The 20,071-nt window shown below is 40.9% G+C and overlaps 1 protein-coding gene across 1 annotated transcript; it reads left to right on the forward strand.

The window, feature by feature from the left end:
- Positions 1-11,665: 11,665 nt before the first annotated feature.
- Positions 11,666-14,376, forward strand: arf6b (ADP-ribosylation factor 6b). The gene is made up of 2 exons (XM_061743084.1): positions 11,666-11,829; positions 12,072-14,376. The coding sequence occupies exon 2, from the start codon at positions 12,660-12,662 to the stop codon at positions 13,185-13,187; it is 528 nt and encodes a 175-aa protein (XP_061599068.1). The 5' UTR covers positions 11,666-11,829; positions 12,072-12,659; the 3' UTR covers positions 13,188-14,376.
- Positions 14,377-20,071: the final 5,695 nt, after the last annotated feature.

A 20,071-nucleotide genomic window follows, 5' to 3' on the forward strand; every position in this document is an offset into this window, starting at 1 on the left:
ATAACACGCTAAAATATAAGCAGATATCCTATCTGTTGAAAATAAATCAATATTTACATTAATCTAGTGATTCTAAATTTTTTTTTAAAGGAATCAATGAATTTTCTTTCATTCACAGAAAAGGAACAATGAGACTGGACATAACAATTTTGGTCCTGTTCACACTGGCCCTTTGGGTTAGTAACGTTCAAGACCATGGAAATCGAGTGATGGATGATGAGACGTATGATTTCATTGTTAAAGTACTGAGAGGACAATTTCACATTCCTGTAAAAGAAAGAACAAGGGTCCAATAGGGTCCAATAGGTGCCGTTCAGTACCGGAGGGGCTGTGTCGGAGGTGGGAGCATCATGAGAGCCAGAGCACAGGGGGGAGGGGATGTGTGTGGGGAGAAGGTGCCTTTAAAAAAAAAAAAAACCTGAATATTGTAGACCCTAGCTTTAGATTGGCAGTAAGACCAACGATAAAAAACATCAACATTTTGCCTGGAAGGACCTCATCAGGTTGTATGGAAGGAAATAGTGTTCAATTACTTATTTGAAAAGACCAATCTTAAATGTGTTTTTATGTAGAAGTTATTGTGTCCTGCATTTATTGTAGCAATAGTAAACAAAGAAAATGCTCTTTTAAACTACATGAACTACAGCCCCCCTCCTTCTCCTGCCAGCTTTTGAGTTGGTTACCGTAGCAACACCTATGTACAAATCATAGTCAAACACAAACACAGACTTCTGCCCATAAATCCATTCTTGTCAGTGTGTGCTATATTTTGACCTTTATACCATGGACTTCCCCTATAGGGGATGATGCGTTAAACAATAAGTCTTCTCTTCCTGTTAATGTGACCCGCCGCGTATTGGGGGCGGAGTAATATGGCATCTAAGTTGGCCAATGCGCCACCACGTGTTGCAGAAATTGTGTGATCCTGCTGACAAACAGACAGACAGACACAGAGGTGAAAGCATTTCCCCAAGGCAGTTTAAAGCCAGTTATGTACCTATTTGTATAAAAATGATCTGTTTGAAGTCTTTCAGTCAGTGTTCAGAATGCATCATAGAACAGAGACAGCACTGGTTCGAGTCAGGAATGACCTTCTTATGGCCTCAGATAAGGGATTAGTGTCCATACTGGTTCTACTGGACCTCAGTGCTGCTTTTGACACTGTAGATCATGGCATTTTACTGCACAGGTTAGAGCATGTTGTTGGGATTAAAGGGACAGCTCTACGTTGGTTTAAATCATATCTATCTGACAGGTTCCAGTTTGTTCATGTACATGAAGTTTCTTCAGAACAGTCAAGGGTCTGTTATGGTGTTCCGCAGGGTTCAGTGCTAGGGCCAATCTTGTTCAGTTTATACATGCAGCCATTGGGAAGTATAATCCAGAATCACTGCATACACTTTCATTGTTATGCTGATGATACGCAGCTCTATTTGTTTTATGAAGCCGGATGAAACAGAACCGTTAGTTAAACTTCAGGCATGTCTTAGGGACATCAAGGACTGGATGTCCGGAAATTTCTTGTTTCTAAATTCAGATAAAACAGAGGTTATCATTCTTGGTCCAGAGCATCTTAAGAAGGGATTAGATGGTGTTGCAATGGTTTCCAGTGCAACTGTGAGAAACCTTGGTGTTGTTTTCGATCAGGATTTGTCGTTTAAACCATATGTTAATCGGGTTTGTAAAATAGCATTTTTCCATCTCCGTAATATTGCAAAGATTAGGAAAAACGTCTCGCAGAGTGATGCAGAAAAACTAGTTAATGTGTTTGTATCTTCTAGACTAGATTACTGTAATGTGTTATTAGCAGGATGGCTCCAGCTGATCCAGCTGATCCAAAATGCAGCAGCCCGAGTGCTGACAGGAATCAGCAGGAGAGACCAGTGTTAGCGTCACTCCATTGGCTACCCGTAAAATTCAGAATCCAATTAAAAATTGTATTACTTGCGTATAAAGCCCAAAACGGCTTATCTCCGCATTATTTGCAAGACCTGATAGTGCCTTATGTTCCTGGCAGAGCTCTCCGTTCTCGGAGTGCAGGTTTACTCGTAGTTCCTAGAGTATCCAAATGTAGATTTGGAGGGCGGGCGTTCTGCTATCAGGCACCATTACTATGGAACCAACTTCCAATATGGGTTAAGGAGGCTGACACCACCTCCACCTTTAAATCTAAACTTAAAACCTTTCTGTTTAGTAAAGCCTATAGTTAGTGTTTAGTAAACCTCTAGTCTTAACCATTACAATATCTTTTTCTATCCATTCATGTTCATATTCCCATATGTTTTCTCTTCCTCAGCATCAACATACTGTAATCATGTTTGCTTTTTTTCCACAATCATGTTACTTATTGCACAGAATTAATCATTCTTTTTTTTTATATATCGTTATATCCTTAATAACTGTGTTGTTATTCTAAACTGTCCCATAACTAAAAAAGTATTTATACAATTATGAAACCAAACTGAATTCCTTCTGTTCTGATAACAGGTTAACTCTACATTGATAAAATACAATGTATAAAGAAAACTAGATATAATTCAAGGCAGAACTGAAGAGAATTAACAATATATAAAGAAAACGAAAATGTACTTCTTCATTTTTAACAGTAATTGACACATTAAACACAAAACAGAAGTTTTTACAATTAAAGGGAGCTACATACAAAATAATAGCCATGCAAACAACCAACAAGTCACAACCAACGGCCGCCGGCATAAAAAAAGTGAAAAATCCTAAATTTCCGCTATATACATCAAATTAATACAAAGTAATGTCACTAAACCAGGTCCGGTTTTTGATTTAAAGCATAAAGTAATCCTAATAAACTTGTTTCAAATCGAAACGTTATATTTACCTGAATAAACAGGGAAAAACACGGGACGGGACAGAGTCAGTTTGAGTGTGTTTCTCTCTCTCTCTCTTGCGCATCTGAAGCGAAGGGAGGATGGCGACGTCACACCTGCCAAACCGACCTCTCAACGTGTCGTGGCGCCCCCTGGTGGTGGAAGGTGGAACAGGAGCATTCCTGGGATACCGATCCCTATTAATTTCCAATGCTCACCAAAGGCCAATCAAACAGGGGCGTCAATTGGGTATGGCAAGGTACGGCAGCCGCCACACCTTTGCTTCAAGGGTTAAATGTAAATGTTTGCTTTTTCAAATTCATTTATGGAATTACTCTGTGTCTATTTTTATTGATTATTCTATTACTTAATACATATAGAATAACTACAAATGCAAATAGGAACAACATGATCGATTTCACTAGTTATTATACACTGCAAAAACTCATCTTAACAAGAATATTTGTCTTATTTCTAGTTAAAATGTCTAATTTTTAGTCAAAAAAAATCTCATTACATTTAAGACAAGACTCAAAAACAACCATTTTCACCTGTTTCAAGTAGATTTTTACTTAAAATAAGTAGAAAAATCTGCCAGTGGAACAAGATTGTTTAGCTTGTAATGACAAGATAAATCTTGTCCCACTGGCAGATTTTTCTACTTATTTCAAGTGAAAATGTACTTGAAACAGGTGAAAATGGTCAAATAACAAGTTATGTTTCTGGTAATGACTCTCGTTTTAAGTGTAATGAGATTTTTTGACTAAAAATTAGACATTTTAACTAGAAATAAGACAAATATTCCTGGTAAGATTTTGAGTTTTTGCAGTGAGCGAGACTGCATTTGAAAAAGTTCCAATTTTCTTGACCACACAGATAAGCTACATAGCAGACCTCTGTGATGAGTATTTGCTGGACGTGTTGATTGATAATCTAGTTAAGTTCTGTGACTCGTAACCTTGCCATACCTTAGCTTCCACTGAATTGACGCCACTGCAATCAAAATAAAAAAAGGTATATAATAACAAAAATGTGACTACACTTTTGTGTATGTCACATAAACTCTAGTGTGTTAGAGTCAGTAGTCATAGTTGCAGCTATAGAACAAGACTATAATAGTTAGTCTGAAATATAGCTTCGCGGTAGATATGCTGCTATAGGCCTATGCTGCAGGGGGGCACCGACATGATCCACTGGGCGGTGCCTCTCACCTTTCTTCTCCTCTCCTCTTCCCTTCCTCTCTTCTCCATTTCCATGTTTATTTATTAAAAGTATGTCATAGCTATCATTTTTGTGCATCGCTCCTGTAGTTTCTTGTGCTGGCTCCCCTTTTCTTTTTTTTCTTTTGTACATGGTCCAGCATCCTGTGCTGGTGGCGAAGAGCATCTCTGAATGCACAACACCTGAACCTGCAGCGTGGGAGTGAGAGGGGCAGGGTAACGGCCCGGTCAGGCGGGGGAGAGATTTGTCCGTCAAGACACCTCTCCCTGGCCCTGCCCCTTCTCAACCTTTCCCCGACCCTGAACCTAACCTGGGGTTTGCTGATTGGGCCGGAGCTTCGGGAGCTGCGTGCTGGCCGGCTGTCCCCACCCCCGGTCATCCCGTTGCTGCTTCCACATGCCTGCTGTGTGCTGCTGACGTCCATGACCCCCCAGTCTGGCCGTCGGCAGGACGGCCCCCCCTTATGAGCCTGGTCCTGCTCAAGGTTTCTTCCCTCCTAAAGGGGAGTTTTTCCTTGCCATTGTTTGGCTTAAGGCTTTTCTCCCACTAGTGGAGTTTTTACCTGCCATTGTTTATGTAATAATTGCTCAGGGGTCATGTTCTGGGTCTCTGGAAAGCATCTGGGACAACTTTTGTTGTATTAGACACTATATAAATAAAATTGAATTGAAAAATTAAATTGAATTGTTCCTCAGTTTTTAATAACATCTTAGACATGTCTTAGGCTGCTAGGTTGTGCAGGGCCCACAGGGGGAGATGGGAGTGGTGAGAGAATGTTTGTCCATGTCTTTGTCAGTGAGTGCATGTTGGGGTCTGTGTGAATGGGTGTCCGTTGTTTAGCCTGGGTTTGGGACTCTTTGCTGTTGGGCTTATCTGGGTGGCTCCTTGTTGGAGGGTTCTCGTGCTCTGTGCCTGTCTCCGCTTCCCAACTTTATCCCCACTTTTCAACTTTATGGCCAACCGTGTATATGGATATAGGAATTACATGTGTATTAAATAGATATGGGTTAAGAAAGAGGCATATTGCGTGGGGCCCATAAAGCTTTGGCATCTAAAACATACTGGATAGGGGCCCTCAAAAACGGGGTTGGATTCCCAAAGTTCAATGACTTAAAACTAACACCAGCACTTTACATTAGACACTTGCACTTTACTTTAATCTGCTGCTACGACTATAACTTATGAATGTAAAATACTGTGAAATGTGTTATGTGGTTGGTTGTATTATTGTTGTATAGGTTATATTATTGTATTATTGTATTTCATAACTGAACACTGTATTGCTCTTAACTTGCCTGTTTTTGTATCCTAGCCGGGGGGACTGCCAATGGGAATTAGCCAATAGGCTACAGTTGGGTGCATCTGCCTTTATTTTTAAACGCATAATGATGTGCACTGTCCCTCCTCATCAAATAAATAAAATTAAATGAAATAAAATGAAAACATCACTGACTTAAAGCATCATAGTCAGGCATTTAGAGTATCTTTTCTAGTTACCTAGGACATGTCACATTGGCAAGAACATAGGGTTAAGGTTGCCATTTTTGCATGGGCCTTCTGATACGCTGGGTTTGGATAAGCAGGTGGGATAGTATGTTGAGGTGTGTTCATAATGTGTGTGCTGCACAAGAGGTTTTATGGTGACTTCTAAACATGTAAAATGGTTGGATTAGATTGGAATATACATGCATATACATGCATAGACTGACATGTGCCTTAAAGCTTGTTGAGGACCCCAACAGCTGTAGGTATATATGATCTGAAGGAGCTGTATAGACCTAAGGGCATGAGAACCAGCTTCTGGGGGGTGGTAGACTTAAGGAGTTTCAGGGCTTGGGGCTGGAGGACCCAGGTTCAAGTCCAAGGTGAACCACTTTGGGCCCCTTAACCCTAACTGCTCGCCATAAAAATAAATAGCAGCCTGTAAAAATAGCAGCCCCCTGCTCCTAGTCCAACTAGAGATGGGTCAAAAGCAGAGAATAATTTCCCCCTGTGGGATGAATAAAGGCTAATAAAATAAAAAATAAATTAATAAGCTTTCACAGCAGCCTCTGCTGGTTCCCATAACACATCCCAAAAAAGATTTTCCATTCATTCTCATGACATAACTGTACACTCAGCCGGTTACATGCATATGGATATGTCCTGACATCCTGACTAAAACTCAAATTTTATTACTGATGCCAAAAAGTCATCAGGAAAAAAATGTCAGGCAAGTCTCAACAATCCAATCAATAACCATACAATATCCTAAAGCAGTGCCTTTGCTTAGCATATCTACAAAGAACGTTGTACAGACACGCTTCAAGGTCATACCTCAAATCAGAGTTAAAAGTGACATTCTGACTGACAAGGAAATGTAATTTATGTCTTTCACGCTCAAGAAAATGAATGACTCACTGTGCTTCAAACCCACGGATTGGCGGCCTGATGGTTCAGCAGAGTGAAAGTTTGAAACTATGACTCCTAACATTATACATGAGATTAACATAATGGGGATGAATAACTGAAATCTTACTCTTTTTTTCACAATACAGGAAGGTCCCGACGCCTCCATGAGATGTCATCCTTTGGACTACTTCTTTGGCAATAAATAACCCATTATTAATCTTAATTTGAAAACAAAAAAACAACCAAACTAAGAGAACAGTCTGAAAAAGGGTTCAAAAAAATCTTGGATTGGAAAACACAAGTTCAATCGCTTGCGCAGCAAGGGACTTTGCTATTGCTCAGCTGCAAATGTGTTTATTAATGTTTATGTATTAACCAGAATGTTGTCATTACGTATAATAAAGATACTTTGAGCTTTCTTACTTTCCTTTTTCTTTTTTATGAATTTAAGTGAATATTGAGACTTGCTGGAAAACGGTGCGATCAGTAACTGTGGGAGCTATTCAGTTGTGTGTTTTCGCTATGTTGTATTTTCAATGTCTTTGTGTTTGTTTTGCTTAATTAGTTCAGTCAGTCATTCAGTTTCAGTGTATTTGAGTGGCAGCTATATGCTTTTACTTTGAAAGGTGGTGGCAAATTTGGGCATAGCTGATGTTAATTGATTAGAGTACAGTTGGAAGTCAGTGGACACCATGGTGTGTGGTTTTTACCAGCTTCAGACAGCTTCAGTATCAGCCTTAGGACAGAATCAGAGCATTTTTAACATCTTGCTGTATTGTTCCGGAAGATGTTAAATGCCACAAAACGTCATTCCATCCCGTGGCTCCTATCTGTTCTGCGTTAAAAACGCTTACCTGGTGCCTGTCAGTCGCCGTTTCAATTAGTTTTTGCAGACAACTAGCCCCTGCAGTAACTATGTTGACTTGAATATCTCTATCTATCTCTCCATTATGTGCTGCATATTTTATGACCACAGTATTGGGGCGCAGTTTGAGCATAGATCCTGAATAAGAACCTGAGATACTTAAACTCCCCCATCTGGAGTAACAACTCATTGTCAATCTTGACGTTGTTTACTCTGAAATCCTCAGTGCCCAGTTCCAATTTGTTTTTCCACATTTCTATTTTTTCCTCATGGCTATTTCTTATTTCTAAAATGCGACCTATATCAGACTCCAGTGTAAACTTCTCATGGCCCCAATTTGACTTGCAAGTGCAATAAAACATGATGTCTTGCACAGCCCGTCAAGGACTACTGGACTACATTCAGCGTAGTCCAGTAGTGGACAATCCACTCTTTCCAGCAGAGGACCATGGCTTCAGACTTGGAAATGTTCATTTTGATTAACTGCTTCACATTGCAGTGCAAAACACCAAGTGCCTGTAAGATGTCTTCCCCTCAAAGAAGCCAACAAGACCACTTCATCTGAAAACAAAACACTAGAGACACAGTTCCATGCCTTTTCCAAGTTTACTAACTACCTGGTTGCTCGTGTGGGACATATACAATAGTGATAATAGAATAGAATAGAATAGTAGACTTTATTGATCTCCCAGAGGAGAAATTCAGTCGTGCAGCAGCCAAAACACACACACGCTTTATACAAAAAATGTAAAATAGAAATTACCATAAATAGTTAAATAATAAAAAAGAGCAATATAAAAAGTAGAAAAAGACTATGTACAAGAGAGAAAAAAGTAGTAAACACCAAATAAACGGATAATATTTACAAGATATTTACAAATATTTCCAAAAATACGTGAGGTATTAGTGGTTATTGCACTTTTAAAGAGACAGGTTTATTGCACAAGGGTGGCTACAGTTTGTTATTATGGAGTCTGATGGCTGTGGGGATGAAGGACCTGCGGTAGCGTTCCTTCTTGCAGCTGATGGCTTCAGTTTCAGTATCAGTGCTGATGTTTGGAATGCTATAGCAGCTGTACAAGGAAGATGCCAGCCAACTTCAGCTGTAGGAAGACCATGTCCTGGCTTCAGCTGGTGGAAGTAGTGCCCCAAGTGCGGTGACAAAGTTCATATGGCCAGTCCAGCCCAATTCTGCCTCTGTGACAACTTTGATAAACCGCCAAGAGTTTATTTGATTTACTTTTTTTTTTCTCCTGTGTTTTTTAACTTGCTTGTTAATTGGCATTCTGACAGAAAGTCCTCAGACGTGCCTTCTTTGTCTTTCAAGGTTACTAAAAAATATATTTTTTATAATTAAGAATCCATTAAGTAATTTTATTTCATTTTTATTTTTTATTGTATAGAGTGTTTTTTTAATTGTTATTATTATTATGAGAGTGTTGCAGTGGCCTCAGAAATTAATGTATCAAATATAATACATCCAGTGTTATAGAGTTAAGGAAAATATGCTAACAAAACATCCTCCTGTTCAAAAATCTAGGTGTAGTTTTTAACCATGTTGTCATTCATTAAATACGGTAATCACATTTGGGGTCTGTGTTTAAAGGGATTGTGACATGAAAAACACATTTTTCTTGATTTTTTGTGTTTTGTTGGGTGTCTTGACATCAATTACACCCAAAAAACAACGAACTTTTAACATTCAGTGTATTGTGTGCTTTCTGGGATTTTCCGCATAACTATGCAAAAACGGCGCATGTGGTTTGGTGGCGGATCGTTACGTAACGATCCGCTAAATCACCGCCCCCTCCACCCAGCTCCCTGCCTCCTCTCCAGTGCACCATAATGGCTGATTTATGGTTCCGCGTTACACCGACGCAGAGCCTACGGGGACGGGTTACGCGGCGACGCGCACCATACGCTGAACCCTACGGCGTAGGCTCTGCGTCGATTTAACGCGGAACCATAAATGAGGCTTAACACGGAGCGGTTTAGAGCCTCTTTTGTTCTAATCACCGGAGGAAAACTGCTAAAAAGACCCGCGGCCACTGACTGGACTTAAAATAAGGGGACAGTGCTGCTTGCATGCCTTTATTTTTATGATTGTTTGCTGTGGTTCGCCCTCCTGCTTTTCCGTGCATGCTTCGCCTGTCGCTCTCCGACGCCGCTGTGAGCGTATGGCTGGAGGAGGAGGAGGTTTGGAGGAGGAGCGGCGCAATGATTGACAGGAAAGGGGGGAAAGGAAGCATTTTTCACGGCGCAAAAAAACACTGTAATAAAAAGCCAGGAAAACAGTACTAGAGTGAAGTTTTTCTTGTTACACTCTTTTAGACACATTTGAGGGATGTTGGCCAAGACTTTTAATAGTGTTAAAAGCATGTTAAAAATGATGTCACAATACCTTTAACCAAGTAGAGTGGTCATTTGAAAGCCAGCTTTGAAATGGCGAGAAAGTGACATCAAGATATTGGGTGACTACTGTAGGCCTAGACGATGCTTCTTTTTCTTTCCATTTTTATTTTTTTCTTGTTGTTTTCTGTTGTTTTTTTAATGAGTGGAATGAGTGGAACAAAATCTAGTGATACAAAATATAAAGGATTGTGTAATTATTTATGTAACCACAAGAGAGCAATGTCACTCTACATAACCAGTCATTTGACTGAAAACTTAATTGACCCACATATCACCATCTAAGAATGTGTATTTTTCGTTTTAAAGGTCAAATAAATAAATACAATAAGTATATAGATATATACAACTTCTTACTAGTTAGGAACTCGTGCATATGAGATATATTACATTGTGTATATGCTAGGCCAGATTATCCTGAACCAGGGGCACCAGCCGATGAAGGGGCACCAAGTCAAATGACTAACTGGACCATATATGGGATATTTTGTTTTTTTCTCTATACATTTGCTGGAATTGGAGCAAACAGGCACAGCAGTAACCAATGATATATTAAAAATACATGAAAATAATAATAATAATAAAATAAAAAGAATTGCGTTTGAGTGAGTGTGCTGTTCCCTACCTTCACATCAGCTCATTCAGTAGGCCTGTTTGATTGTTTAGTCATATGCTGTAATAGTTTTGCATGTAGTCCTAAAACAGACCATATATGACAGAAATTATGATGGTTAACATGTGTTGTTACATTGGCATGTGAGTCTTATTCTGATTGGAGCATCAGTGTAGTATGGCGTGTGTAGACTCATGTCTATCTGTGGTGTTACTCTTAGTTGGTTGCTTGTATTACATTTATTTGTAGTATGAGTGTTGAGCATGTACTTCTGCAATACGTTCATGTAAATCTATGGTCTTTATAACCACAGTAATTTTCCCTTTTTTTACCGTAAAATGTGGGAAGGGGGGGGCACTTCAAGTTTGGTCACCCTGGGGCACCACGCTGAGTTAATCCGGGTCTGACACACACACACACACACACACACACACACACACACACACACACACACACATACACACACACGTTCTGTAGGCAAGGCAAGTTTATTTGTATAGCACAATTCAACACAAGGTAATTCAAAGTGCTTTACATCAACATTCAAAGCGGCAAGACACAATTAAACAGTAAATAACAAATGAAATGATAAGAAAAGAGGTAAAATAATAAAAAGCACAAGTTGTTAAAAAGTAAGGGCAGTAGAGTACAGCAGGTAAGTATTTAATTTAAGAGTACGCTTGAGTAAACAGTAATGTTTTTAGGCCTGATTTAAAGGAGCTGACAGTTGGAGCAGACCTCAGGTCTACAGGAAGTTTGTTCCACCGGTGAGGAGCAGAATAACTGAACGCTGCCTTGCTTGGTTCTGGTTCTTGGGACACACAAAAAAAAACAGATCCAGATGAACCTCAGGGGTATGGGAGCTTCATAGGGAACTAACAGATCAAGCATGTATTTTTGTTTGTAAAGCGTTCAGCATTATATTGTGTTAAAGTGTTAATTTAAAGTGTTTATTTTTGAAAATAAATATATTTATGTATAAATAGAATAATATATATAAACTTCTTACTAGTTAAGAATTCGTGCATATGAGATATATTAGATTGTGTATCTTATTCGAATGTTTAAACTTAAGGCTGATTTATGGTTCCGCGTTACACCAACGCAGAGCCTGCACCGTACGGTGTGCGTCGCTGCGTACCCCTACGCCGTAGATTACGCCGTACCCTACGGCGTAGCGTCTGCGTCGATTTAACGCAGAACCATAATTCAGGCTTTAAAAGTAAGAAACTGTTGAAGTTTGAGTATCAGTGGCAATGCCACACTAAACTCCACCAACTCTTGAGGTGTCTGTGATGGTGAGCGCTGTCTGCCCCAGACAGCCGCAGGAGGACCGGCGGCATCAGCTGGAGAGGCGGACGAACGGGAGGAAGTGGCCGCGAACGCACCTCCACACCTTTCCGGTGAGGCAGCTGCGACCAGCTCCGGCTAGAGGAGGAAGAGGGGAGCCGAGGCAGATTGTCGAAACGACAGGGGGTGGAAACGAGGTAAATAACCCACATTTCCAACGAAAATCCCGCCTCGCTAAAACAGAAGAAGCAGCGAGTCGCTGTGTTGTGTAGTTGGAGTCCTGGTGGGATTAAACTGCAGCGGCTAACCGCGTTAGCCGTTAGCTCCGGGCAGCGAGCTAACTCGTGCTAACTTAACTAGCCGTCTCAAAACAGCCACGAGCTTAGCGCGCTAATTTGTCATGTCTGACCCTCCTCCTCCTCCCAAATCTAATTCGCAGGGGCTGCTGGAGTTTTCGGGCGTGGATACTTGTGTGGCTGAGCCTCGAGGGTTTTTGATCCCATCAGCACGCTGAGGTCGCCCGGCGCGACGCTCTCAAAGTAGCCGCGGAAAGCTGCCTGTTCCCCCGCGGAAAGCTGCCTGTTCCCCCGCGGCGGCGGCGCCAGGGCGAGGAGCCGCACCAGCACCACGACAAGACCTCTCTCTTTGGGGGAGTCTCACATATATGTAGGCGAAGTGGGGAGTTTCCAGTCGCCACGGCCCGTTTCCCCCCCACACACATCTTTATGTTCATTTCGGATGAACAATGACCGTCCGGCAACAGCTGCTGCTGCCAAGTTGTTAGTCCGACCGTGTCATGTTGCGTGTAGGCCAGTAACACATTGTGATACTCCACTCTCTGCACTCAACGGGATCCTGTCTGTTAGGTTTAAAGATTTGTGTGCATATTTGACTCTTTCGCCCACCGAATCATGTTCCATCTGTAGCTCTATTCTCGTACTGAAGCTACATTGTAAGTGAATTATCACCAGCAGAGCACCGGAAGCTTTTCTCTGAGGAACAAAGTATTTATGCACAAGAGGTCAACATGGGGAAAATGCTCTCGAAAATCTTTGGCAACAAGGAGATGAGAATACTGATGCTTGGACTGGATGCTGCTGGAAAGACAACGATTCTTTACAAACTGAAGCTGGGGCAGTCTGTGACCACAATCCCCACAGTTGGATTCAATGTAGAGACAGTCACCTACAAAAATGTCAAGTTCAACGTGTGGGATGTCGGAGGGCAGGACAAGATACGTCCCCTGTGGCGACACTACTACACGGGCACCCAAGGCTTAATTTTCGTGGTGGATTGCGCGGACAGGGATCGCATTGATGAGGCAAGGCAGGAACTTCACCGCATCATTAATGACCGGGAGATGAGGGATGCCATCATCTTGATATTCGCCAATAAGCAAGACCTTCCAGATGCCATGAAGCCACACGAAATCCAAGAGAAGCTGGGATTGACACGTATCAGAGATAGGAATTGGTATGTTCAGCCCTCCTGTGCAACCACAGGTGATGGACTGTATGAGGGTCTGACATGGCTAACTTCAAATTACAAATCTTAATGATCAAGTGCAGGCATTTTTAGGTCAGAACTTCAATTAAGTTGCAAGTAACAAATAACTTCTCAAAATGATTATGGTTAAGGAAAGTTGATTATCTTTCATTTATTTTTAATACTTTGTTTACCCCATGACTAATTTATCTTTAACTGGGTTTGCCAGCTTAAAGTTTGCTTGTGTTCTGTAGCAGGCCTATATTACATCCATTATTGTTGGTGGGGGTGGGGCTTGTTTTGAATATTGATTAATTGGTCCTTAGGTTAAAGCCACAGAGATCACCGCCTTTGCCTTTTTTTTCTTTTTCTTTTTTTTTCTTCTTGTTTTTAATTGTTTTTGTAATGAAGTTTCTATCTTCATTCTTGGACTAAAGCTTGTTTCAAGGTTCTTCTGATTCATTGAACTTAAATCTTTTTTTTTCCCTTTTGAAGGTGAGCTCTTTAATGTCATGTAGCCTACATGAAGGACTTTGACATTTGTGTTAACACAGTACTGTGATTTTAAAAAGTATTCCTTCTCAAGGATTTTGAGAAAGTGGGGGAATTCAATAAGAAAAAAAAATGCAGCAGTACTTAACATTTCATTGTCATTATTCTGGGCATCAGAGAGAGGAAAAAAAAGTATATTTCCAGCACATTTTGTCACCCCCTCCAATACCCTTTTTTGGGCTATATAGCTAACTGATTGACTTTTTGTGTCATGTCTATATCTAATTGTGCTGAGTATTCAACAAATAGGCCTCCAATAACTCTCAAAGATGCTTGTCAGGATGCATTTTTAATTAAGGGTGATAAGTAGTTGGTTAACTCAATCTTTCCAAAAGAATGTCATTCAGCTATTTGCTCTCAATCTGATACCACAGTTGATTAGTCTCAGTATTGAGACGTTATATGATAGCCTATATCTGTAGCATGAGTACATAAGTACATTAACCCTTCATCAGAGTCCATCTGTCATGCAGTCAGAGGGAGCTGTTAGCTGGTGAGATGTGGAATGACATTCTGTGGTGCAGCTCTTACTTCTGTTGACTGGGGGAACAATGTACAAAACAATGTCATTGTAATGTCTTATTAAAAAAAACTGATTTTAAATCTTTAATGTCTGTTTTTCAAGGATTTGGCCTTTTGATGAAGTAATTTGTTTGTCACTGCATATCCTGTTCTTTTTAAAGAGTATTGGAAAATACAAGAGCAGAATTGAAACTGGAGACTTCTATTTTATAAATTCTCTTGGGTTTGACTGCAGTTTGGCAGATTCTCCATGAATGGTTGTAAGTCCAGGCTCAGACTAAATAGCCTCTGGCCTCAGTTCCCTTGCCAGTGAAATAGGGAAAATGTACAAAACAGGAAGTTCCAGTGCTGGTCTCTTTGAAACAACAGCAGAGCCACATGATAGTTCGCATGAGAGTAGGAGGGGCAGTGTAGATGCACAGCTGAATTGTATTGTGTGGTTGTTGGGTTTTTTGTTAGTTTTTTTTTTTTTTTAATGTTGCGTTATGGTTGATGCTGAGCTGTCAGCTTTTACTTCCTGACTGTGCCCTCGTATGGGACTGGAATTAAAATGCAAGTCTGAGTTTATTTTCTTCAATTGGGCTGAAGTTGGCAAGTGGAAAACTGTTGTTGATAAATGAAATGGGTTACTGCAAACTTGAGTAATGTTCACTTAGAATGTAGTCTGGCATTTACTTATATTGATTACCTGTCGACACAATCACTGATAGAATTATATCCCCTGCATTTTCTTGATGAGGGAATTATTTTCTGTACATCTTCAGTAAGGACGGTACTACTATGACTAGTCCATTCTGTCACAATAAGACTGATCTTAAAATTTTTGGTGGCCTCCTAGCAGCAGTTTCTCATTAGCTTGAACAGCATAGATGCCATTTTTTTTCTTTTTCACTAGGCGTGCCCACATTTGGAAAGTTGCAATACTTTTGAATACTGTGTTTGGATTTGTCAGTTCCACAGGAATGTATAGGAATGTTTTTTTTTTTTTTTTATGAAAGGTGATGGTTGGATGGAAAGTTGGATGTTTACTCCTGCCTAAATTATTTATAACTGATAATTGGCTTCCGCCCAAGAGGTGGGGTGACGTGAATAGATATGACTCAGCTTCTAGAGAAGATGTTTGACCCAGCTCACGTAATGAAGCAGTGATTTAAATGCTGCCTGAAAAGAGTGACATTCATGAAAATGAACATTTACAAACACCACAAATTGCAAAAGCTTGCAGAGGGTGTTTGTAAATACTAGTCTTCAGTGGGAGCTTGGTCAAGTGCCGGCATTACATGCTGCTGGCAGCTTAATTTGGCTGTAATGGCCACTTTGGTCCCCAGCACTTCATTACAACCATATGATCCTCACAGCTTTACTGGCAACACTCATGCCCCAGGGGCAAGGACAGAGACTGTAAGCAAGTTTTAATGACCCCCTCTCCTGTAAAGATGAGACCTCCTGGCCCCCTGTCAACTCTCTGTGCTCAGATGGCATTCCTTGCACTTCCTGAGAGGAAAGGTTAGGCGTAGGTTTCAGGTTGACAAAGGAAGCTCAGTAATAAGGCCTGGTATAATGACCCTCATTTTCGTGTTTGTGAAATGTTTGGCTCCTCAAGTTTGACAAACTTTACATTGAATATTATCGTCTTCACCACGGCAAAAAAACTCGTCTGGCTCACTTTTTGCCAATGAAAATGAGGATAAGGAGTACATAATGTTGTCAATACTCATAGACTAAGAAGGGCTTAAACTCTTGCACCAACTAGCTTAAAGCTGTGTATGACTGTCTTTGCTTTAGGTGGCCAGAATCTTTATTTGTTGAGGCTGTTCCTAAGACAACGACCTGATGTAATCTCTGCCAATCTTGTCTGGGTGTTTTAGGTTTTACATACCACCTCCAGTTTCATGTCATTTCCTCGTTTCTAGTTTAAAATAAGAAGAAATGAAAGTAATTGAAAGATGCCCCTAAATTTTTGAGTACTTTTTTTATTTTTATTTTTTTTCCCTTTCATTTATTTTACACAATTCTGTTCATTAGTCACCGTCAGAACTAAAACGGCTGTTTAAAAGCTATTGTGATGTGACATCTAGCTGTTTTCCTATCATTACAAACCTAGCTTGAATTATTACTGTGGTTTTCACCGGTGTGGTTCGACTTCCTGGCTTTACTTCCTCTGAACTCCGGCTGCAGAGCACAATTTGTACAGGTAGCACGATTATAATGTTCATTTATGACTGCCAGGCTTGGGCATAGTCATTGCTGGCTTAAGGTTGGCCTACAGTTTGACAGCCACACCCATCTAGATAATCACTGTTAGATTTGCTGTGCATGCAGACACAGATATTTTTGTCCACGTAGCCGAACACCATTATTACTGCAGTTTGTTTATCTGCCAAACGTTTGGAGGGAACACCTCCTCTAAACCACAGTTCTTACAGCCTGATTCAGTTGCTGTTTATCCTCAAGGAGGTTAAAATCATCTCTATGGCTGCAAAACTGCTCCGTCTTGTCTCCTCTGGTTAATTTCTGTGCACCCTCTGTAGCCTCTTTGCACATGTTGTTAATAATGAACTCGCACAGTTCAAAACAGGTGCAGAAGTGACTGAGAGTTCTGTTTGGTTTCCTGCTGAGGGTAATGATCTTGATTTCCACGGGAAATGTTGCCATTAGAGCTTCCTTCTATACAATATGTGTGATCTGTTGTGGCTGCAGAGCAGGTTTCAAGCATTTTTGTTTTGATATAGACTGATGGTGTAGTATATGCGAGTCAAACAAGGTTAAAATGTTCAGGCTCTGAATGTCCAAGGAACTCTGGGCAGCGGCCCAAAACACATTCCACTCATATCTGCAACGAAAGGTTACTTTATGTGGTGAAATTTCAAATCCAGGGAACCAGAAGATTATTATGAAGGGCTCCAAGTCCACCTGACATATTCAATTTGTGAGTGATTAGATCCACAAAGTGTTCATGCAAGCATTAACTACACGATTTAAGCCACGGACAGTGAGACAGTAGCGTTTGTCCTTTTAATTATGTTTTTTTTTTTCCACCATTCTATTCAAGTATTACATATCTTTAGACCTTTAGGTTCTTACTTATATTCCATTATGTGAATGCTTTGTCTCAGTTCCTAATACTGTTTATGTAGCTGTGACAACCTAAGGGTATTGGGAAGGATCTGAGCATAGTTACAGTTTGGGTAAGTGAACTGAAGGAACAGAAACCATAAGCAAAATGAAACAAGATGGAAGTTTTTGATATCATTTGTTGAATGCTTTTTTTCTCCAGGCTTATTCATGCACTACACAGAGCAATGACCTTTGTCGCTGAACATCTGCTTTCACGAAAAACATTAAAGGCCAATGCTGTTATCACAGTGCACAGTAACCCGGGAGGAGTCATTCATCCAGCTGCAGCACACCCCAGCCTCCAGACACCGGCTTACAAGAGGTCGAAGATCCATGTAAAGCAACCCGAAGACCTTCCCTTAGCGGTTTTTTCCACCCTGACATCTGTCATCCGACACTTATTACAGCACAATCTGTGTTAGGAGTGACGGGGCATCTGGATTTAGCAACAGTTTGCACTTGGAAGGACTCAGATCTGTGGCTTTTCGGGCGCTGTCGCTCAGATGCAATCCACAATCGGCCCACTGAGGAGTAATGACTCAGAGAAATGCTTCACGTACTCACTTCTCCTCTCCCCACTGGGCTGGGCCACCACACATCCTAATCAGGACAAATGCATCACTGCACTAGAATGCTGTGGAGACGGCAATCACAGGAGGGGAAGGCTTCATCCACTATGGCCTGTGGTTTTAAAAACACATAGCTAATAAACTATTATCAATAACATGGAGTACAGCAGTTAAAACCTAATACCGCCCTCAAAACCTAATAGGAACTGTTTGTGTTGCCAGCCTGTCAAATGCTGTTACTCAGAACAGTTGTAGCCAAGTCTTGATTTGATTGTACTAATGAGGACAGAAAAAAGGGAACAATATTCTCACAGTGTTGAGATTTGTGTCCCCTCTCAACTGCAGCACAGCTGTCTTAACAGTACTCCCCTCCCCTTCCCCTTGCTCCTCCTGTTCCCCTGCGGGAAGGAAGGGAGAGTCAGCATCGTGTTTCTATCGCTAGTTGTCCTAAAGTGGTACAGTCCCAGTTCATCCTCTCAAATCCACGGAACAAGAGCAGCACACATTATTTCCACACGGGGTCAGAAAGCATGCTAAAGGGATAATGCCAATCACATGCTTTTGAAACTCCAGTCTGTTGTCTCTTTGTGCAGGATGAAGTTCAGTGGGCTTTTTGCCATGTAAGAGAGAGAGAGAGAGAGAGAGAGAGAAGGGGAGTATGTTTGTGGGTGTAGGGGAGAGGACGGGGAGGGGGGGCCACCTTTGCAGGATTAGAGGAGTCACACGTTTAGGCAGCCCTTCTTCTATTTTTAATCAGCCTAGTTTGATGTCTATTCTTGAGCCACTCCCTAATAGTGAGTGAGAAAATGAGTCTTCCTTTCTGGAGCAGTGTCTCTTGGCTCCAGGCAGCGTGAGGATGGTGACACAAAGGATCCTCTGTGTCACTTGGCTGTGATGCAGCAGCGAAGAGGCTGCTGGAGTCAGGCTCTCCACCAATCTGGTCTGGCGGGGCGTGGCACTGCTATCTCATGCTACCTCATTTTGAAAGAATATTTGGGCTGCATGTGGATCAGGAAGTCTTTGCATTTTATACACGGTAGTAAAACTAATTCCATGCATGAGACCGGCTGTTTCAATATTTAATAAATAAACACACAGGGAACTGATGCATGTTAGTAATATATTCATGTGATACCTAAGACTTGCATCTGTTCTTGGAAGGGGTTTTTTTTTTATGCAGGTAAGAAAGAATCTTTTTAATAGCGCCCTCTGTTGGCAGAAGATGCCCCCATTCTGTCTTGTTGGAGGCGATTATATACATGCATAATCATGTTCTGGTCACCAGAATCAACTTTTTTTTTTAATATGCATATGATACCAGATTACAGAGATGTCTCTGCTTCTCTGTGGGCTGCCCTCATTTGCAGTGCGCCTCTTGTGGTTAGCCTAATTGGGTAACCACAAGAAGACTGCGTTGCTACCGTTTTAATTAATTTTGGATAACATTTAAGGCAGCGAGAACACCATAGAAACAGGAATATCTGTTCTAAGTCAATGGAAGGGGAGAGCTGTGAGTGGATTAGATGAGGGGATGTACACAGAGAGCAGTGGAGCTCCCGTCTAACCCTCTAATCTCCCTTGTAACCCTCTTGGGTCCGGTCCCAACCACAATGGTGGACATGGACTTAATACCAACTGCAAGTCTAATTAATTAATTGGTCAAAGCTGAGGGAGACCTCAGCAGAAGGTTCATTCTGACGCTAAATGTCCAGCTGCTCCAAGGCAAAAGTAAAAGGGGCAGCAAAGGGCACCCGGGAGCAAATATCTTCAGTGATACAGCACTTATTTATAGTAACTGTACAAAATAGCTTCTGTTCTTCACGTTGCAAGGATTTCTGTTGATCAAGATACTGTTCAGCTCTGATCCAATCCAAGCACAGCCCCATCTTTTTCCATTCTCTCAACTTTGAGATGTTTCACAATCAGAGCTGTTCAACATATAATTACTGTTGAGCAAGTTTTGAATTTGAGTTCTCTTTTTTTTGGCATAGAAAGAACCTTTTTTGATATATGCAGGTATTTTTATTTTGCTCTATTCACATTAAAGCTTTGTGCAAAACTAAAACATTTGCTGATGATTTAGGAGTAGTCCATGTCTGACTCCATAAACACATTATCAAATCAAACTTTATTTTTATAGCACTTTTCATACAACAGTAGCACAAAGTGCCTTACACAATAAAATCAACACCAA

The sequence above is a fragment of the Cololabis saira genome, chromosome 16, assembly GCF_033807715.1.
Source record: "Cololabis saira isolate AMF1-May2022 chromosome 16, fColSai1.1, whole genome shotgun sequence".
Lineage (NCBI taxonomy): Eukaryota > Metazoa > Chordata > Actinopteri > Beloniformes > Belonidae > Cololabis > Cololabis saira.